This window comes from Onychostruthus taczanowskii, unplaced genomic scaffold (genome assembly GCF_017590055.1).
Source record: "Onychostruthus taczanowskii isolate IOZ18803 unplaced genomic scaffold, ASM1759005v1 scaffold14, whole genome shotgun sequence".
NCBI lineage: Eukaryota > Metazoa > Chordata > Aves > Passeriformes > Passeridae > Onychostruthus > Onychostruthus taczanowskii.
In genome coordinates, this window is record NW_024498573.1 from 10,420,036 (window position 1) to 10,438,720 (window position 18,685).

Here is an 18,685-nt window from a genome sequence, read left to right on the forward strand (position 1 = left end):
GTTCCCTCTCTTCTTCAGTCTGACTAACTCCACTGAGCCCATTTTCACAGAAAAGCTGCTCCAGCCCTCTGAACATCACAGGTCTGTATTGTCCTCACTGTCCTCACTGTGAAAGACACAACAAAATCACACAGTGGTGGCTCCTCTGATCCCAGGATGAGCATCACTCCCACCAGGCTCTCCCCAGCTCTGTACCACCTCAGCTCCATCCTCCACTGCCAGCCAGAAAAGAGCTGCTGAAAACAATTAATACATGTTGATTGTTTATTGATTCCAACATATTAATAGATTGGATAATAAACAGTACTTTTAAACATTCTCTTAACCAAAAATATAACAAATATTTACAATCACTCAGTAAAAATACAAAAAGCATACAGAGGCACTGTCTTTCTAAAAGACATAAGTGTAAGAGGTATCAAAAAATAGGAGACAAACATTGCTTGTTACAGAATACTTTACAATCACTGACTTGTGCAGTACAATTGCTATTGGAATATCATTACATCTGTGCAGTTTTGCCAATATGCTCACATATTTAGAATTTAATTAATACCAAGCTAAACTGCATTCCAGGTATATCAGAAATTAAGATAAAACAATAAAAAGCACAACAGAAGCAAAAGCTGGGTTGGGAATTCAAGATAGATTACCCTCTATACAAGCATTCTAAAATATAATGTGTAAAGCTTTTCTAAAGAGAGAGTATCCCTTTTTTCTTTTCTTTTTGCAAAGGCAGTGGTAAGTTTATCCTTCAAAAATTCTGATGTTTTAAAAAAAACTTAAATGACAGGGTTGTATTTCCACTGTTGCCTGCAGTAAAATTACTCAGGATGTGAGGAAATGTTCTTGAACACCCCTGACAGGGTGTTCACAGCCCCTCAGCAAGTGGCATCACTGTATGCTCAGCCCCTGGGACACTCTCTGCCTCTGGCAGGTGCAGACAGCCCCCAGCACACGCCATCCCAAGCAATGGGCTCTGACTCCCTTGCAGTGAAGCATCACTGGATCTGCTGAGCTGGAAGGGACCCATCAGGATCATCAAGTCCTGCTCCTGGCCCTGCTCAGCACCATCCCAAACAAACCCACCCTGTGGCTGAGAGCCTTGTCCAAACACTTCTTGAGCTCTGCCAGGCTGGTGCTGTCACCACTTCCCCGGGGAGCTGTTCTGGGTGAAAATCCTTTTCCTAATACCCAACCTAACCTCCCCTGACACAGCTGCAGGCCATTCCCTCTGACCTGTCACTGGTCATGGGAGTGGAGAGATCAGTGCTGCCCCTCAGGAGGATGGTGTAGACTGCAGTGAGGTCTCGCTCCCCTCAGTCTCCTTTTCTCCAGGCTGAGCAGACCAAGTGCCCTCAGCCACTCATAAGGCACCACCCTTCCAGACCCTTCCCCACCCTTGTGGCCTCCTTTAGATGCTCTCCAATAGCTTCATGTCTTTTTCATATCATGGTGCCCAAAAATCACACACAGGACTCAAGGCGAGGGCACACCTACAAACTTATCTGAGTAAAGGCAAAAGGAAGGAGCCAGGAAAGCCCCACACTGCCCATTGTTGGCAAACTCTCAAAATCTGTCCACATTGCAAAAACATGAACTGCAAACATCCACAGCCATTGTATTTCCATTCTTCTGTGTACTTGGGAGACGAACCTGATGCTCAGAGGTTCAGTGATCTCATTCTCTCCTTTCTGCAACTGGAGAGACCAATTCAATTTTACCAAACTACACTGCTTTCTTAGGAATTATTTGAAAGTTTGAGAATTGTAACAAAACACTGTGTGCTTAAATCACAGAAATCTGAAATGCATCTTTCACCAACAAGTCAGAAGCAAACAACGAGCAGGAAGTGAGCAAACCCAGGTATGGCAGTGGAAGAACATGACGTCAGGCATCTTAACTGCTTATCAGCATCAGAGCCCGAGCTAGAGGAATCTAGCAGAGGTACTGAGTCAGGGATCTGTGGTCCAGAAGACATCACTTCAACAAAGCAGTGTACAACAGGTACTAACCACCATATTGCTTCTGTCTGAATGACCAAAAAAAGGGATAATGTCTCTTCAAACCCACACCAGACACTCCACATTTGGCTATTGGCCCCAATCAATGTGATCGGTTGAGTTTAAAACAAACAAACAAACAAAAACCCCAGCAAGGAGCAGCAGAGAAGCCACACTGTGCGAGGCAGGAGTAGCAGGAGTAGCTCATCTGTCCATCATTTATGCATGATTTATGTACACCAGCTGTGTTGGCTATTAGGAAAATAATATTAGTGAGACTTTCACTCATTCCATTTTCAGTGTCTGCCAAGCCCTGTGGAACAGACGGATGCTGCTGATGTGCAAACACCACCAAACACCATGTTTGGATGGGTGATTAATTCAGCTGCTCTTGCTGACTGCCAGGACACCCCGACCTGCTCCCCACAGGGGATTCCCTGCATCCTCGAAGGCAGCACTATTGGGTTTTGGGGTAAAAGGAAGCCACTTTAGTAACCCCCATTCCCTCTATTTTGTTCAACAGGCTGGAATAAGCTGCAGCTCCCCCCCCCAGGGCCAAGGAACCGTATGGCTTCATTCACCTGGCACAACACAGATGATTTCTGATGGAACACAAAGCCTGCTGTTTCCATTTAGAAGTTAACAAGCAACTATAGCTGACAATGGGATGGCAGGACCTGGATTTACATCCCACAGGAATATCAGTTCCAGAGTTCTATTACCAATATTGCATGTGCTGAAAACACTCACTCTGCCCTGCATTGCTTTGACACATTAATCTTTAGTCATTAAGGCCTGTGCAGGTTCATGATAAGCATTAAGGCCTTGAGAAAGCAAAATGCATGTATTATGCCATACCTCAAGTGGATTTTAATGCATTTTTTTCAACCATTTGCTTCTCTGATACTTGTGCCAAAAATTCATACAGCCAACCAGTGAGTTATAGATTAGGCATCCTCTTCCTCAACATCACTGTTCATTTACACCTTCCCAATTCCAATGGTGACAGGTACATTCCAGGCAATGCTGAGCCTGGAACTGCTCTGAAGGCAGACACAGGCTGGGTCATTCTCATCCACCTGGCTGCATCAGCCCCTAGCTACTATGGAGAAAGCACATCAAAGGCTTTGGGTTGTTTTTGGTACTTGTGGCATTTTCCAAAAATGTTGCATTCACCTTGCACCCCTGCACACATATAGGTAAAAAAAAAAAAAAAACCTCTTAAAGCTCTCCACAACTATGGATATAGAAATCAGTTTTGAGGCACTGTAAAAATGACAAACATCATCTTTCTAGCTTAGGCTGTAAACATCACAACAAAGATTTACAATTAAATGTTTAAATACATATTCACACATTCATGTTTGATTTTAACACTAGAATGGGGTGTCATGTATGGAAGGAAGGAAGGAAGGAAGGAAAGAAGGGAAGAAGGAAGGGAAAAAGGAGAAAGGAAAAGAACCTGCAAGCATTTCCAGTTCTACCCCTCTGCACTCTGGCTGGCTAAAAGTAAAATCAAAGAAGCAATTATTTTGACCATAATCGAAGTAGAGGATCATGGGTTAATACTGGCTGGCTGTAAGTCAAAACTCTCATTGACATCAACAACAGCAGGATTTTTAATTAGAATTTTTTAAAAAATAGTTTGAGATTATCTGTATTTTCCAGATAAACACAACAGGGTTTTTTAACCCATCAAAAATGCATTATGCTCTTCTATAAGCACGGTGTCATTTATTATTCAGTTTCACAAATTTTATTGTGAAATGTAGGTAATATCTAATTCTTTTATTATTTTTTTCAAAGATAACCTTTGCACCTAAACCCTGTGCAACTCTGGGAAAAGGCCAGGACATGTGAGACGATCTTAAAAACCACAACACACAGCTGGAGTTGTGAGTTTTAGAACATGCTTTGCATGTTGAACTCTGCAAGGCAAAACCTGGTTAGAACTTTTGGGAAAGCTTCAGATCTCCCCAAATGCTCTCCCCTTAAGCTACAGCTTCCACATTTCAAACATTCCTTAACAGGGGAGGAGAGCACCAACTGTTGCCTTAGTTGGCTGGCAGCTAAAACAATTTCTAAAATCCTTGGACAGGTTTCTGCTGTGTCCATGTGGGAGGGGAGCAGCAGGAGTGCTGCCTTGACAGACACTGCTCTGCAGGGCATTGGACTCTATTCATATTAAATCTAAACCCACTCTAAAATCTATAAATTTCTGCACCCGTTTCTACTTTTCTGTGTTTATTTTGAGAGCACAACAGTTGATGTGTAGCTAATTTACTGTCACATTGACTAAACATTTATATTAGCCAACCAGAGCACTCCCAACACATGTAAAGGAAACTCCCATTAAAAAATATTAAATTAATAAATTATTTTCAGATATTCCAGCAACATCCTTTGCTTTTGCTGACATTTTGATATAAGTTTGTTTTTTTTTTTGAAGTTCATAAAATAACACTCTCAGACTTCTAACGGTCATGTAGAAAATAACAATGGAAACTACCAAAGGATTACATGGTATCATACAGAAAAATGCTCCCAAGTTTCAAGTGGTGGTGACAACTGGTCCTCCCCAATGCACGAAGCTCGGTCCATCTCTGGGTACCCACGCTGGTACCCAGGCAGTCAGCACATTCCTTGAAGAGGATTTTCTATTTCATAGGCAGAAATAGCTTCTTGGGTGGTGGTGGCAGAGTGAAGGAAGGTGTGAAGAGGTGATCCAACCCGTTCCATCTCATCTGGGACACAGGCAAGGTCTGAGGTCAGTAGCAGCAAGTTGTCAGCAGTCCTAACAGAACCATGAGACCTTCTCCCTCATCCTTTGTGTTGTGAGTGGTTCATATAAATAGCCCAAGGGTTAAACTGCTGATACTTGTTCATCTTCTGCAAAACAAGATAAAGAAATAAGCAGTTATTCCACCAGTCCCCACCTCGGGCACACAGGGCACAGACCAACACCCAGTGAGGTGATAACAGTGAGTTTATGACAGCTTCAGCCCTGCAGCAGCAGCATGTTTTCACTGTCTTTATCATTGATCACTACACACTCCATGTCACCATTTACCAGATCCTCAGGCAATCACAGAATGGTGTGGGTTGGAAGGGACCTTATAAAGCATCTCATTCCAACTCCATGCCATAGGCAGGAACACCATCCAGGCTGCTGTAAGCCCCATCCAGCCTGGACTTGTGCACTTCCAGGGATGGGGCAGCCACAGCTTCTGCACTCTGAGGTATGATGGTCATACGATAAAGACATATTGCAAAACAGAAAATCCTAAATCCTCCAAAAATTATCAGCATGCAGCTCCCAGTATGCCAAAAGCTATGGATTTGGGAAAAAAGCCAGCAAATTTCCATGCAGTGAGCATTTTATCCCAAATAAAATTAACCAAGCACTTCAAAAATAGTAAAACAGGTGCCCCTGAAAGTGTACAGTTAAATTTAGCTTAGAAAAAAATTGGTTAAAAATGTTTGAAGCAATGACTTCCTTATTTTTATATCAAAAGCACAACAGAATTAATGCCAGGCAATTTTATGTTTACTGTAAGTTTGAACTGCAGTACTAATACATATGTTAACTACTGCTTACACATTTTAAAGGGCCAAGATATAATCATTTTGCATCAGAAATTGTTTTAATCTAAATACAGGCTCATTTTCAATCAGACTGGAATGGAAGGAAATGATCACAACCTTCTAATAAAAAAAGAGTTCACCAGCAAAAGGTACAGAAGATCACATCAGTGCACAGAAATTAAAAGCAAATCAGCAGCTAAAACAATTAAGAAGAAATTCTCCTGACCTGAAGTTAGCTTTGACACAATATAAGAGCAGTCTTTATTGGAAAATACTCTCCCATTCTGGTCACCCTACAAATGTTTGGCCGCACTGGCTGTTGCTTCAAACAAGATCATGAAAAATGAACTGGAAGAGCCACTGTCAGGCCAAGTTAGGCAGAGAACACAGGTTTCATCAAATGCACTCTCCAGAAGAACAGAAGTTCACTATTGTTTTGTTCAATATTTTGAAACTCAATCTCCAAAAATATCTGCTGAGGCATAAGGCAGCTCAATGCCAGCACACCAGAATACAAATGAAATAAGTTCACTCCACCAAATCCAAATCATTGATTTTAGACCACCACCCTAATGCCAGCCAAACCAGTGGGACACCAGTTAATAAGCCCAAAGAGGCTAGAGTTTTTCCACATGTAGCCTGTCAGTGTCCCATCACTGTTTGGGGGGGGACCAATTTTAAAGTAAAAAAAAAACAACCAAAAACCAAAACAAAAAAATAAAATTTAAAAAAAACCCCAATAAAAAAATCTACATGCTCTTAAGTGTCTCAGCTATAATTTAGGAGATCTTATATGCGCATTTTTGCATATTTATTTATTTACATATACTTTTAGTTTGTTTGGTGCCAACATGCTTTCTCTAAGGGGAAGGCATTCTTCTTTGCTTTAAACGTGTATGTACATGCACACAGCTATGCATGACACACACAGCCACGCATGTGCACACAGCCACACCAACACAACTGTGTATTATTCAGAGATTAATCCGCTTTTAATCTCCAAGGGTGAGCCAAGAGAAAGCCCAGACCGCTGCTGTGAAGTGCACCCTGCACAGCCCCCTCCCCAGCCAGGTGTTCACCTACCATCCTCTTCACTATCTGCGTCAGGCAGCTCTGCTAGCCTGGGGCTGGACGGCTGCCGGCCGTGCCACTGAGGCATCCTCGAGGAGACACAGGCCACCGCGTCGCTACCGAGAGCAGCTGGTGGAAGTCTAGAGAGGTCACTGTGCAGCATCTTTGACCTCTGCACTGCCACACTATAGTCTGGAGGTTTGAGGTGTGGGTGGTGGGGCGATCCTTCTTTAATGTCCGCTAAAGAAATCCCCATATATCCCGGAGGGGTGGGCGGTGGCTCCCTATACCTATCGTCCTTCTTAGGTGAGGTGACACAGTACACTGGGCACAAGAAATAAGCAATGGAAATGTTAAAGAAGAAAAAGAAAGGAAACAAAACGTTAAAAAATCATGAAATGTTACAATGGCAAAACAGAAACTGATAACAAAATGCAAATGCAGAAACACTGGTTATAACGACAGCAGCAGGTATTTATGCCTTCATTTCTATTTTCTATTTATTTTAAGAAGTCAGAGTAACAAGAGAATCCATGAACTCCTTATGTGAGGTGTCAATTGAGTGGAAAGAGGGCTCTAAGCTTGTCTGCATTCAGACTGCAATTAACATCTTTTATCACAGTCCCTGCTCCTGTGGCCCTGCTGCACCAGGGGATGCTCTGCGGCTCTCCAGCAGGATGGAGAGGCAGCACAGCCAAGTCTGCTGCCACTCTTACAGGCTGGCAAACTGAAACAGAAGGAATTAAGGCAACCAGCCCAGAGTTACTTCACACAGCATGCTGGTGTTTGACAGCAAGAACTGCTGGTTGACTTCCAACACCCATTTCATCACCCAGAAGAGGTCAGTTGCTTAACACAAATTCATTACAATAAAACATCACCATATCAACTGATGTGTATAAAGACATGAAAACATCCAGCTATGCCATAGGAAGGAAAAAAAATAGGATCACTTAAAGTTGATCCTATGAGGCAGACTGTGTATTGAGCCTGCACTAATTATTCTACATTTTCACTGAGTGAAAAATGGCTTATCACACCCACACTTTTGATTTTCTACTTTTTTCCCTTGGTTTTTGCTTTGTTTTCTTTTTTACCCTTATCTTAAACTATGTTCTCTGTTTACAAGTGAGAAAAAAACCAGGAACAGTTATTGGAACAGCCTTTGGAAGGGCTGCATTACACCTTGTGCAGTCATGAAAAAGGATACAGTCAATATTATACATTTGCAATGTCCATGCCTCATAATTCAACTTCTCCCTTCCTGCCCTGTTCAGCAGCAGTTCAAGTCACAGAGGCTCTCAACCCAAAATATAACTCTTTTAAGGTTGCCTCCCCTCCCTCCCACTCCAGGTCTGGGGCTTATGTGCATGTTAAATTGGGCTTTTTTCCATGGACATGCTGCAACAGGAGAATTTCAAAGGCAGGGTAATTTTTTTAATCTCTTAGTTAAGTGAATTTGCATTCTTCCTGTGGATCCATTTTAAACAGTGCATGTTCATTAGTTTCATTTAGTTCAGCAAATATAATAGTTTCTTCTCTTAGAAGAATGTGAAGGGATGAAAAATAAAGGAGTATTTCTTATTGTGTTGTAGTCTTGTGAGATTCCAGGTTTTGGTATAAGGAAGACAACTGGTTCATGCTGGAACACAAGCTGACCTCGGCTCACGCCTGGGCTGACAGTAAAACAACCAAAATCAAATTCAGTCAGTCTGGAGTTTAGCAGATACACGTGGATACAGGCAGAGATTTACACTATTTAATTACAGGGTTTATTTTCATTTAACTAGCACTGAATGAGGTCTCTGTGAAAAAGCAGGGGAAGTGAACAGGATCTGCTCTTCCCTGGAGGGATGGGGAGGGCTGGGTCCTCACCTTTAGTCTTGGTTGGATTTGCAGGAGGAATGACAAGGGTGAGTGTGTTCTCCTTCAAAGGAGAAAGCTTCAGGCTCTCTGGAGCTGACCTTTAGTCTACTGTAGTAATGCAAGAATCATGTGTCCTTTTGTTAAGTTCCAATTCACAGTATTTTACAAACTGTGAAATAAAGTGAAGATATCTTTGGCACACTGTGTGATGACGAGCAGCTAATAGATTTGTGTTTGCAGACCTGTAATTACACCCACCCCTATCAGATCTTTCCCCGAGCAGACATACTCATGTCCAGCACTCTGTGAGTGCTCCTCACAGCTACATGGTGCAGAATGGGAAGAGAATTAAAAGGAAGGGCAAGTCTGTCAGCAAAGACAGCATGTACTGAACAGTGAACCTGCCATCTCCTCATACAGCCCAGACACTCATGAACAGCTCTGAAAGGCCGCAAGGGAAGAGCATTGAGCTCTTCTTCTGTACAGCAATGAATGTAGTTCTTCAAGGTACAGAAATGAGCTGGGAGCAAATTTTCTGCAAGGCTTCACCACGATTTCTTCTTCAAAGCCAAGGAGGAACACAATCCAAGACCTCCGCCCTACGTGCAATGTTTATTCAGGCAATTACCTTTGATAAGAAACCCCTGGAGCAATCCACTCAGTAATTAAACTACATTTCAGCTGCACCCTTGCCTCACAGTCTTAGAAAACTCTGCATTCCATGTTTTATCTTGCTACTAACCCAGTTCCTTTAATTCTGGCTATTGAACTCACGAGGATGAGGAAGAACATCTTGCTTGATAGAACTATGCATATTTCAAAGAACTTCTAACATTTTTTCTCCTTTCATAAGTAGCCAAACTGCAGCTGTATAATCAAATAAATGCCATCTTAAAATAGCAAGGACAGGAAAAGAATCTGCTTTGCCCTTGAGCTTTCAGAGCCCAAAGCCCTGTGGATGAAAGGTGCCTCAGCTCCAGAGAGGCAGGTGAGCTCCACACTACTCTGCAGTCAAGCTCTTTGCTCTGGGCTCCTGGGAAGTCTGTATTATAAGGAGTATGGGATCACTGACTCTTGTCAGAAGGACATCTACGTTGATGAGTACACCTCCAAAATCATTCAAAAAAGCAAAACAGCATACTACAGAAAAGACCTGCCTGACATTTTCCTGAAGAGAGTTTTTCTGCAGACCCATGAAGTGATGGGGAAGTGCGCTTGTTTATTATCTTGATATTCCTAATGCAAAAGAAGGTAGCTTGAAAACACACTGTGTAGTGCTCTGATTACAACCACGTGTGAAGCTGAATTCAACATGCCAGGCAGCCCCAGACCTGCTGACATCATTCCTTAACAACTTAGCACAAAATGAAAAGCAGATGTAGCAGCTTCCATGAGCTGTTGGCTCGGCTTACCTATCAGGCCTTTTTCTGTACTCGAAGTAACAGTTTTGTAAGTCGTGTCAGCGCCTGGTTTAGAGTCCAAAGCCTCCGTCTGCTCCGCCGAGGAATTCTCCAGCCCCCTCCGCTTAATTGTGCCATAGTTTGTCTCGTAAGTGTCTGACAGGGAGCTGGAGGATGCCCAGCTCTGCCGAGACTGGTCGAGCTCCACGCTGGCTTTCGACTGCCTGTTGGCTTTGGAAAAGGCTTCGGAATACAAATAACCCTCCTCAGAGTAACAGTTTGTGGGTTCCACTTCAGCTATAGGTCCGTCCAGCTGGGTGTGACGGTAAGAACTGAGCAGATCCCAGCTCTTCTGGTTTGGGATATTCTGGAAATTGTCATGAGAACTACTTGAGCAGGAAGTCCAGCTGCCCCGGCCGCTGTCTGCTGCCTCTACCATGATGTGCTCATGGGAGATCTCCTCGCTGCTCATGGAAGATGTGAATGCCATCCCTCTGATCAGAGCAGGCCTAGTGATGGACCAGCTACATTGGAAAACAACAGAAATTGGGAAATAAACGCTTGTAAGCTTTTACAATAAGAGCAATGTACTCAGAGCCAACTCCGGGTTTGTACCAGCTGGGCAGCAAGCTCAAGGCACAAGGCAGCACTGACAGGAGACACTCTTACTCCCAAATCATTATTGCACCCAGCAGCAAGGAAGTTATTCCCAAAGGAATAACAAGTTTGCAACATACAATTTCCAGGCTGCACCCCAGATTCCTAAGTCTGGCCCACAAAAGCTCTTCTCTACCAGTCACAGAAACAGTGCCTGACAGAAAGCAGAGGAGCAAGTTACCTCTTCCATTAAGTCTGCTAACACCTTTTTCTTTACATTCAAAAACTAAAACAAAAATAAATAGATAGAATAAAATCCAACCCCTTCACTGGCAGCAACAGTAACTTGTTCAGACAGAGTGGAACAGGCTGAATTTCAAGAACATCTGGAAATCCTGGGCATAAGTAACATTTGTGGGAACAATGTTACTTACAGAGTAACATTGGAGGGGCAGATTCTGAAAAGCAAAGTCCAAAATTTCGTTTTTAAATAAATGTCTTCTGAAAGTTCTAATTGCTCTAAATGCACAGTAAAGGGGGGAAAAATAAAGCTAGGTTTGTGTAAATTTGGAATACATGAAGACAGGATTGCCAGACATTATTCAAGTCTCCCAACTATTTCTGGGTGTGTTAACAAATGCATGGGCAGCACAACATTAAAATTCAACACTCTCCCTCAGCAGTTTACTGACAAGTTGTGAAATCAAGGAAGGTTTCTTAGGTATATGCAAGCAAGGGGTTTTATTTCCTTCCTTTTCTATTTTGTTAAGTCCTACAATAAAATCCACTTTCTTTCCTTGCAACTTACTGAAACTAAAGAATAAAGGAACAACTACAAAACATGAACTCAATGTATATTATGTATTCTAGAAAGGAAATGATTTTCTTTGATGAAGCAGATCCTTTAAATTCCCAATTTAATCCTATTAAATAAACTGAATTACTTGTTTCTTTCCATCCCTGGAAGTGTTCAAGGCCAGGTTGGATGGAGCTGGAAGCACCCTGATCCCTGCCCAGAGAAGGGGGTAAGATCAAGATGATCTTCAAGGTCCATTACAATCCAAAGCATTCTATGATTCCATGCAGTGGAAAAATGAGAAATGTAAGGAGCATCTCTCATTTAGCTGAATCCATGGTACGGATAGCATGGATTGTCTGTCCTCAATATGTCTTGAGGACAGACAATGCTGTCCCAAGATACATTAGGAGATATTACATCCTATGGGTCAAGGTGCTACATCTAGCAAAAAAAATCCAAAAACGTCCAGTTCAAAGCATCATTTCAGCACAAATTCTCATTTCACTGAAGTAACAAGACTTCTTGTGTGGAAACTGCCAGAAAGACACTGGCAGAGAGCTGCCAGTCTGCCTCAGCAACAAATGATAATTAGAAAAATCCTTACAAATCACATTAGAGCATGTTAAGTGACTGGCACTGCTGACTCAGAGAGAATTGATCATATCCTGCTGTTCTTTTGCTGTCTTTCACCATGGCATTAATTTGCTAAGCATCATCCTGGCTTTCAACAAGCTTCCAGTCTCCTGCAAGAAATATCCAGCTAAACCCCACCAACGGGAACAAGCTGTTGTCTCCCCAAGTAATTCTGTAAGCTTCTTATGGAAACAGGCTCCCACGCAGCACCAGAGCTCCAGCTTCCAGCAGAAGCTGGATAACCACAGTGGAGTGCACAACTGTGTCCTGGCCAAAGCTTCCTTACCCCTTCTGACAGCAGAACACCCCAGCAGAGCAGCTGCACCTTACCCCGGGCAGGGCTGGCCGTAATCTGTCAGTGCCTGAGGATGCTCCTTCCTCTCTGCCCCTCCTGAATCCACCACGATGAGGGACTGGGACAAACTCCTCTCGTCCTGCAGTGCTGCTGACATGGAGTCCACAGAGCAGTTGCTCACGATGCTGGAGCGCGATGAGATCTCGCTGTGACTGGAGTCTGAGAAGTTGTCGGATTTAGTGGAAGGTATGAGGGCATAGCCTAAGTAGAGGAGAGGAGAGGAGAGGAGAAGAGAATGTCTCCATCAACATAAAAAAACGAAGAATTGACACACACAATACAGTGAGGATATTTAGGGAAAACCAACCAAACCTTGTTTGCACACAATCAGTCCACTGTGGATTTTAGGGTACTAAAGCTTTTAGCATTTAGCAGCATCTAGCACTGATGAAAGCCCAGGAACACCAGTAAGCTGCCTGCAAATCCACTACTTTCCAGAGCAGCAGCTTTAACCTACACAACCAGAATCAGCAGCCTACTGCATCACTACTGGCAGGCAAATCACGTCTTTCCAATTCTGCAAGTGCTGACTCCTTCAGTAAAAATGCAGCACACTTCCCACTATCCCTCTGCCATACTTCCATGCAAGACTCAAAAAAAGATTCTGGCAGTGGAGGAGGAGATGCTGACTAAGGTGAAAGACAGCTATGAGTGCTCAGGGATTAGCCATATGATCCATTTCAGTTTTATTATCTGCTCCAAAACTAACAGAGAAGGAAGCAAAGGCAGGAAGTACAGCCTTGGCAGGAGCTGGACCAGACTCCAGTGTTGTTCCCACAGAAGGGGAACAACTGAAGACCCACCAGATTCAGAGCAAAATGTATAATGCTTTTTTTTTTCTGCTTGGCTTACCCTCAAATAACTTCTCAGACACAAATAAGGTATATACCCCTGTTAATCTAACACCTCAGATAAGCTTCTTTTTTTTCCTAAATTTCTGCATTTGTGCCTTTTAGTGGGACTGCCACAAATTTACATTGATTAGGTGAAGAAGTGAAATGACAAGTAAAAGCCAGTGATACACACAATCTAACACAAAAAATGGATGCCCTTAAATGCATAAACAATACAGAGATGATACAGTATGGCATGTGGAGACACTGGCATACAGCCACTGAGCATAATGCTCATAATCAGAGATTTTAGAGCTTAACTTTGATTATTTGGTAAGATTTTAAGAGCAAATATGAGCAGTAAATATCAGTATTTTATCAAGCTATAGAACTGAACCTTAAAATGTACTTAAGAACAGCCTTTTTAAGATTAAATTTCAGTTTTCTTTCATTTGGCAATAACTAATATTTCATATTCTTTACATTTTTTAGGGACTCTTTAAATTTACACAACTACATTGCAGTAAGAAATGCCCTCACAGTTTTCCAACTATCTGGAAAACAAAGAAGAACTCTTTGTTCTCTTCATTAAAGAAGAACAGTAGAGAAGAACTCTTATTAAAGAAATTAACACTATCTGAAAGCTGAGCCATAAAATAACAGCACATGTGTATAACAGACTAAATGTAAGTATTTGCTGGGCTGAAAAGGACAGCAGAAGATGTGACCAATGGAATACACACCAATGCTGGAAGTGAGCATTCCATTGACCAAGTATCAGGAACTGTTTAATTAACAAACGCTGCAGAACTTACTGTTTCACTGGCATTTGGGACACACTAAGGAACTGAACTGACACTGTACCTGTTCCTTGATTCTCTAAACTTCACATTATTGTCTTCACTGCACTGTAAGGGTGATTAGCTACAATGAACTGACACAAACATCTGGAAGGAAAGCACATCAAACATCTTAAACATGTAAATGGATAATGCTGAAATAACTCAGATAAACTCAGGATATCAGACACAACATGGACATCAGTCTTCCTTCTAAAAATACATTATATAGTCTTCCTCCTTCTTCTAGGCCTTGTGCATAGGCAGTAGGATATGTACACACTGCTGTTGGTACAGATACTTGCTGTACTCAGAGTATCAATGTCCTTGCTGTTTTGGTTTCCACTGCTTTCTAAGGCTTCAGTGGGCTCTGCTCCCCTTTTTGCAGTAACAGCTGTTCTTTCCCTGGAGAAGCTTCTTTCCCTAAGTCTTCTAAACAGGGATCCCTTTATTTTTGTGGGTTCGTGCTCAGCCTCTGTCTTTCTACTCTCTTTCTCTCTGTCCACCTTTGCACTCCTCTCAGAACTCTCTCCAGCTTGGCAAATCTTCTGAATTTGCTTTTGTAAATAAGCCCCACCTATTCCATAGCTGCGCTGTCCACTGTTCTTGTTGCTGGTTTCACTGGCCAGTGATGAGGAAGAGCCAGAGAGATTCATCTGACTGCAGTTATCCGACCTTTGGATGTTGCCAACTACAATGAAGTAGACACAGACAGATGTTGATAGATGATGAGATAAATAACAACAAAAATAACAACATAAATGAAAATCCTTTTTTCTTCAATCCTATTTGTGTATCACTTGAGTACAGCTCAAAAGAAAATGAAATCTAAGATCAAGTGGAATGGTGTTCATGCCTAAAATTATGTCTTTCAGCTGTCTGTGAAGCACCTAATTTTAGATCAATAAGCTGTTAGCACAACACATACAACAAAGTACAGATCACCTCAATCAAATGAGATCAGTGCTGAAAGCAAGTTGAATTAATGAAACAATCCCCAAGAAATAAAACATTATTTTCAAAGAACCAGGTAAAAGTTAACAAAAATAACATACTTATAAGCAATGCTCAGTGAAGGAAGACTTGGCAACCCAAGTATTGAAGCTTTTTATACATATGCTGTGTTTAAGTAAAATAAGTGGCATTCTCCTAAAGGAAACACGATCTTGTGAAGGCAGAAGTGGACAGACCAGCCTGATCTCCCACTGAGAAGGGTGAGAAGATGCAGCAGGTCACTGTGCCATGCCATGCCAAGTGGCTTTGGGCAGTCAGTGAGTCAAAGCAGCACAGAAGGGAGGAGAGAGGCCTTACGCCATCCAACACCAACCACCCGCGCTGGCTACTGAGTGGTGCTAAGAGATTTCAAATCAATTTCCATCCAAGGTTGACTAATGATGAAGTGATGCAGGTCTTTTAAGATGAAGACATCAAAAATAAAGGGATTCTCAGGGCATCATGAGAGACAGGGATGAATACAAAGCCCTGTGCACAAGAACAAAAAATATGAGGAGCGACTCAAGGATTTAGATGGATGCACTACTTCTGCAGCAACATAAACCAGCTGTCCTGGAGAACTATGATACCATTCCACCTCCAGCTCTATTTGATCACCTGGTATTCCAACTTGGGCAAGACCAGAAGTTGTCTAAATGGCTGCAGTTTCTGTCCAACACTGTCATCTTCAAGAAATCCCCAGGTCTGAGAATCCCATTTATTTAAGTGGCCCCCTAAATCTCAACTGGCATGATGGCAGGTGTCAGCACTTCAGTTCTGTTGGGAACTCTGCCAAAAGCTCTTAGGCAGTATTTTCAGAAAACAACTATTCCCTTTTTTTCAAATACTAAGTGACTTAAAGGTCCAAAATATACAAATACATTGGAAAATCATATCTATTCATAGAAAGACGTGATTCTATTCTTGATATGTATAATCAAAATTACTATTTCTCTTACATGTCATTCCCAACAAATATTCCTGCCACTGCCCACCCTGGTTTAGGCTCCAGCTCCTGGGACTGATGCTGCCACACACTCACCTTTGCGTGGGGAGCCCTGAGGAGAAGCAGGCGGGCTGGAGTGCAAAGAAGATGCCATGGACATAGTGTCATCTGTTTGTTTCTTACTACTTACTTCCTCAGACAAGCTTAATGACTTCTGTGGAGAGCCTGTACCTATGAAAACAATGGCATCAGTTACTGCATATTATTCCTCTTCTGAATTACTGATTTCTGTTTAAATTACAAATTGTAATTTTAGTTCTACCACGTAGAACAATCAGAATATTCAGCAAAGAGAGGAGCAGATGCTCCGAGAATTCTGCATGTGGAGGCAGCCTCCATTTAAATTTAGATCAGATCAGCTGTGGCCACTGCTACTGCTGGCTGCTCATCTAAGTGTGTTGAAACATCCACACCCCAACAGGAACCACTGCAATGGATATATTTGCTGTGGTTTTGGCAAAGGATTATGTAAAAAAATATCTGCGTGCAGTATAAATTGGAGGAAATCCTTGCCCATGGCATTGTTGGGACTGTGTTAAAAACCATGTGTGCCAGAGTTACCAGGTCAGCTCAAGATCTTCACAAGCAGGAGCTCTCAAATCAACACTCATGGCCACTATCCACAGTTTGGCCAGTTTAGCAAATCCAGTGTCACAGACATGGTTTGGTGTTTCTTACTCTCTATTAGACCATCCTGCAGAGGACTCGGTGCTGAGGAGTTATTTCAAGTTCCCAATAACTGTTAGATCAGCATGGACCACCACACACAAATGAAGAAAAACCTCTGAGAAAAGTTTCTGGAACTTATCAAACTGAACAGGCTTTTCAGAGGAGAACTGAAATAAGTACTAACTGGAAAGAGTATTTTATATGCTGTAATATATTGTTTTCTGAAGCTATTTCAAATTATGTTGATGCCCAATATAATATAAAATAATTCTGTATCAGTTATTGACTGCAGCAAACTTCATTTAATAACCCACAACTGCAGCTTTCAAATGATACAACAGTTATGTAAATAGGACAAAAGCTTTCTAATAAAGAATACACTGCTTTACAGCTAGCAAATTTAGAGACTAAAAAAATATGTTCACTAGGAGCAACTAATAATGTATGTTGCTCCATTTGACCATAATGTTGTTAAAACGGTGTCCCAGTGGTTAAAATATTAAATGTCTGTGATTTGTTTCAATGATTTCACCCAAGTATATTAGACCTCATGAAGCAAGAGCGTATTTGGAGACAGCATCTCACTATTGACCGTTTTAAAGTTATAAAGGACTGTGCAAATGACTAAGCATGCTGTCTTAAAACATAGCAATATGTATCAGCTGTTTTAAAATGAATTAATCTAATAAAGTTTACAACAGTATCTCACATAAACCACTCAGCTACAAAAGAGCTTCTCCCTCCTCCTTGCTTGCATCTTTAAACCTTCCCAGCCAGGTGAACTGAAGATACTCACTGAATGTGACATGATCCTTTGTCAGTCCCTTTTTCCTGCTGGGGTACAAATTCACAGTTGGGACCTGAAGAACTTGACTCATTCGATTTTGTTGATGCTGATGGGCTTTTGTGGTTTGGCCAACTGATCTCATGGGCACTGGAGACATTTCGGAAGATTTCCCTCCTCTTCTCTCACTTAAATTCTTTGTCACTGTTAGGAAAAACTGCATATAAATATCTAGCATTTTCAATTGCAGGATTATTGCAGTACAACCATCCATCCAAAGCAACCACTGTATTAAGAAGGTAAGTTGTATTTTAAACCACTTCTAGTCCAAACACGACGATCCCATCACAACTGAAGATGATGCATGAAGAGCTTTAAAAAAAAGTCCTAAATTCTTGAAAGTGCCATCGAGGTACTTCATCAAGAGATCAAAAGATGTTGTTTACTTCTACCACAACCCTGTATTTTAAATGTTTGCATGCAAGGTGGAATTGCATAACAGCACCTCTTTCAAAATCAGGTGGTTTTGCAAGTGGCATCAAATGTTTCACTAGGTGGCACAAGTGATTTACAGCACAGGGCTCTGCTTCAGCTTCTGCTTTAATCACAAAGCAATTCACAGACTGCTCCTCATCTGATTTCTCCTTAAATTCAGTTGGAAAGCTCTCGATTGCAGTGTCCCTGGTGCTCATTCCTACCACAAGCAAGGACAGAAGCTCATTACTGAGGTAAGAAACGGGGGAACTGAACCCCTGAAAGTGGGTAATCTAAGAAAGTGGGGAGAGACATCCCTGCAAGGTCAGTGCTCTCACTGCACCAGATTTGAAACCACAAGGGGCTGGCAGGTCCCTCATGCCACACATCACTGCTCTATTCTTTTTCTGTAAAGAGGGTAATCTACTGCCTGTGGGTTTTGGGGTTTAAGGCTTTTTCCCCAGTTTTTAAAAATGTTACTTTTAATAATATGCCAATCTACTACATATTTATTTGTATATCCACTTAAACTTCATTTTCCTTCCTGATGTTTAAGAAAATATGGGCTTGATTTGCCCAGCTACATGAAGTAGTAGGGTATATATTCCCTATTTTTACTTCCAAATATCTATGGCTAGCAGTGTGCATATAAGATTTTAATTTTTTTAACAAATAAAAACCAATCTGATAACATTTATGTTTTTCTCTTGGGCCTGGTACCTGTTATGACTGCACACAGATCATCTAGCAAGAGTTCAAACATGAAGGATTTAGCATT

The 18,685-nt window shown here is 41.8% G+C and overlaps 1 protein-coding gene across 11 annotated transcripts in view; it reads right to left on the reverse strand.

The window, feature by feature from the left end:
• Window positions 1–253: 253 nt before the first annotated feature.
• Window positions 254–18,685, reverse strand: part of RAPGEF6 (Rap guanine nucleotide exchange factor 6) — a 122,622-nt gene continuing 104,190 nt past the window's right edge. For 4 of the 11 annotated variants that reach the window (XM_041397911.1, XM_041397909.1, XM_041397910.1 and 1 more), the window contains 7 exons: window positions 17,446–17,637; window positions 16,017–16,151; window positions 14,559–14,672; window positions 12,285–12,510; window positions 9,938–10,449; window positions 6,672–6,983; window positions 254–4,892 (listed from right to left, as the gene is read on the reverse strand). In XM_041397911.1, the coding sequence (XP_041253845.1) occupies window positions 4,867–4,892; window positions 6,672–6,983; window positions 9,938–10,449; window positions 12,285–12,510; window positions 14,559–14,672; window positions 16,017–16,151; window positions 17,446–17,637 (1,517 nt within the window). In that variant the 3' untranslated portion in view covers window positions 254–4,866. The remainder of the gene's footprint in view (window positions 4,893–6,671; window positions 6,984–9,937; window positions 10,450–12,284; window positions 12,511–14,558; window positions 14,673–16,016; window positions 16,152–17,445; window positions 17,638–18,685) is intronic. The other 7 variants (XM_041397916.1, XM_041397914.1, XM_041397915.1 and 4 more) reach the window with 3 other exon arrangements.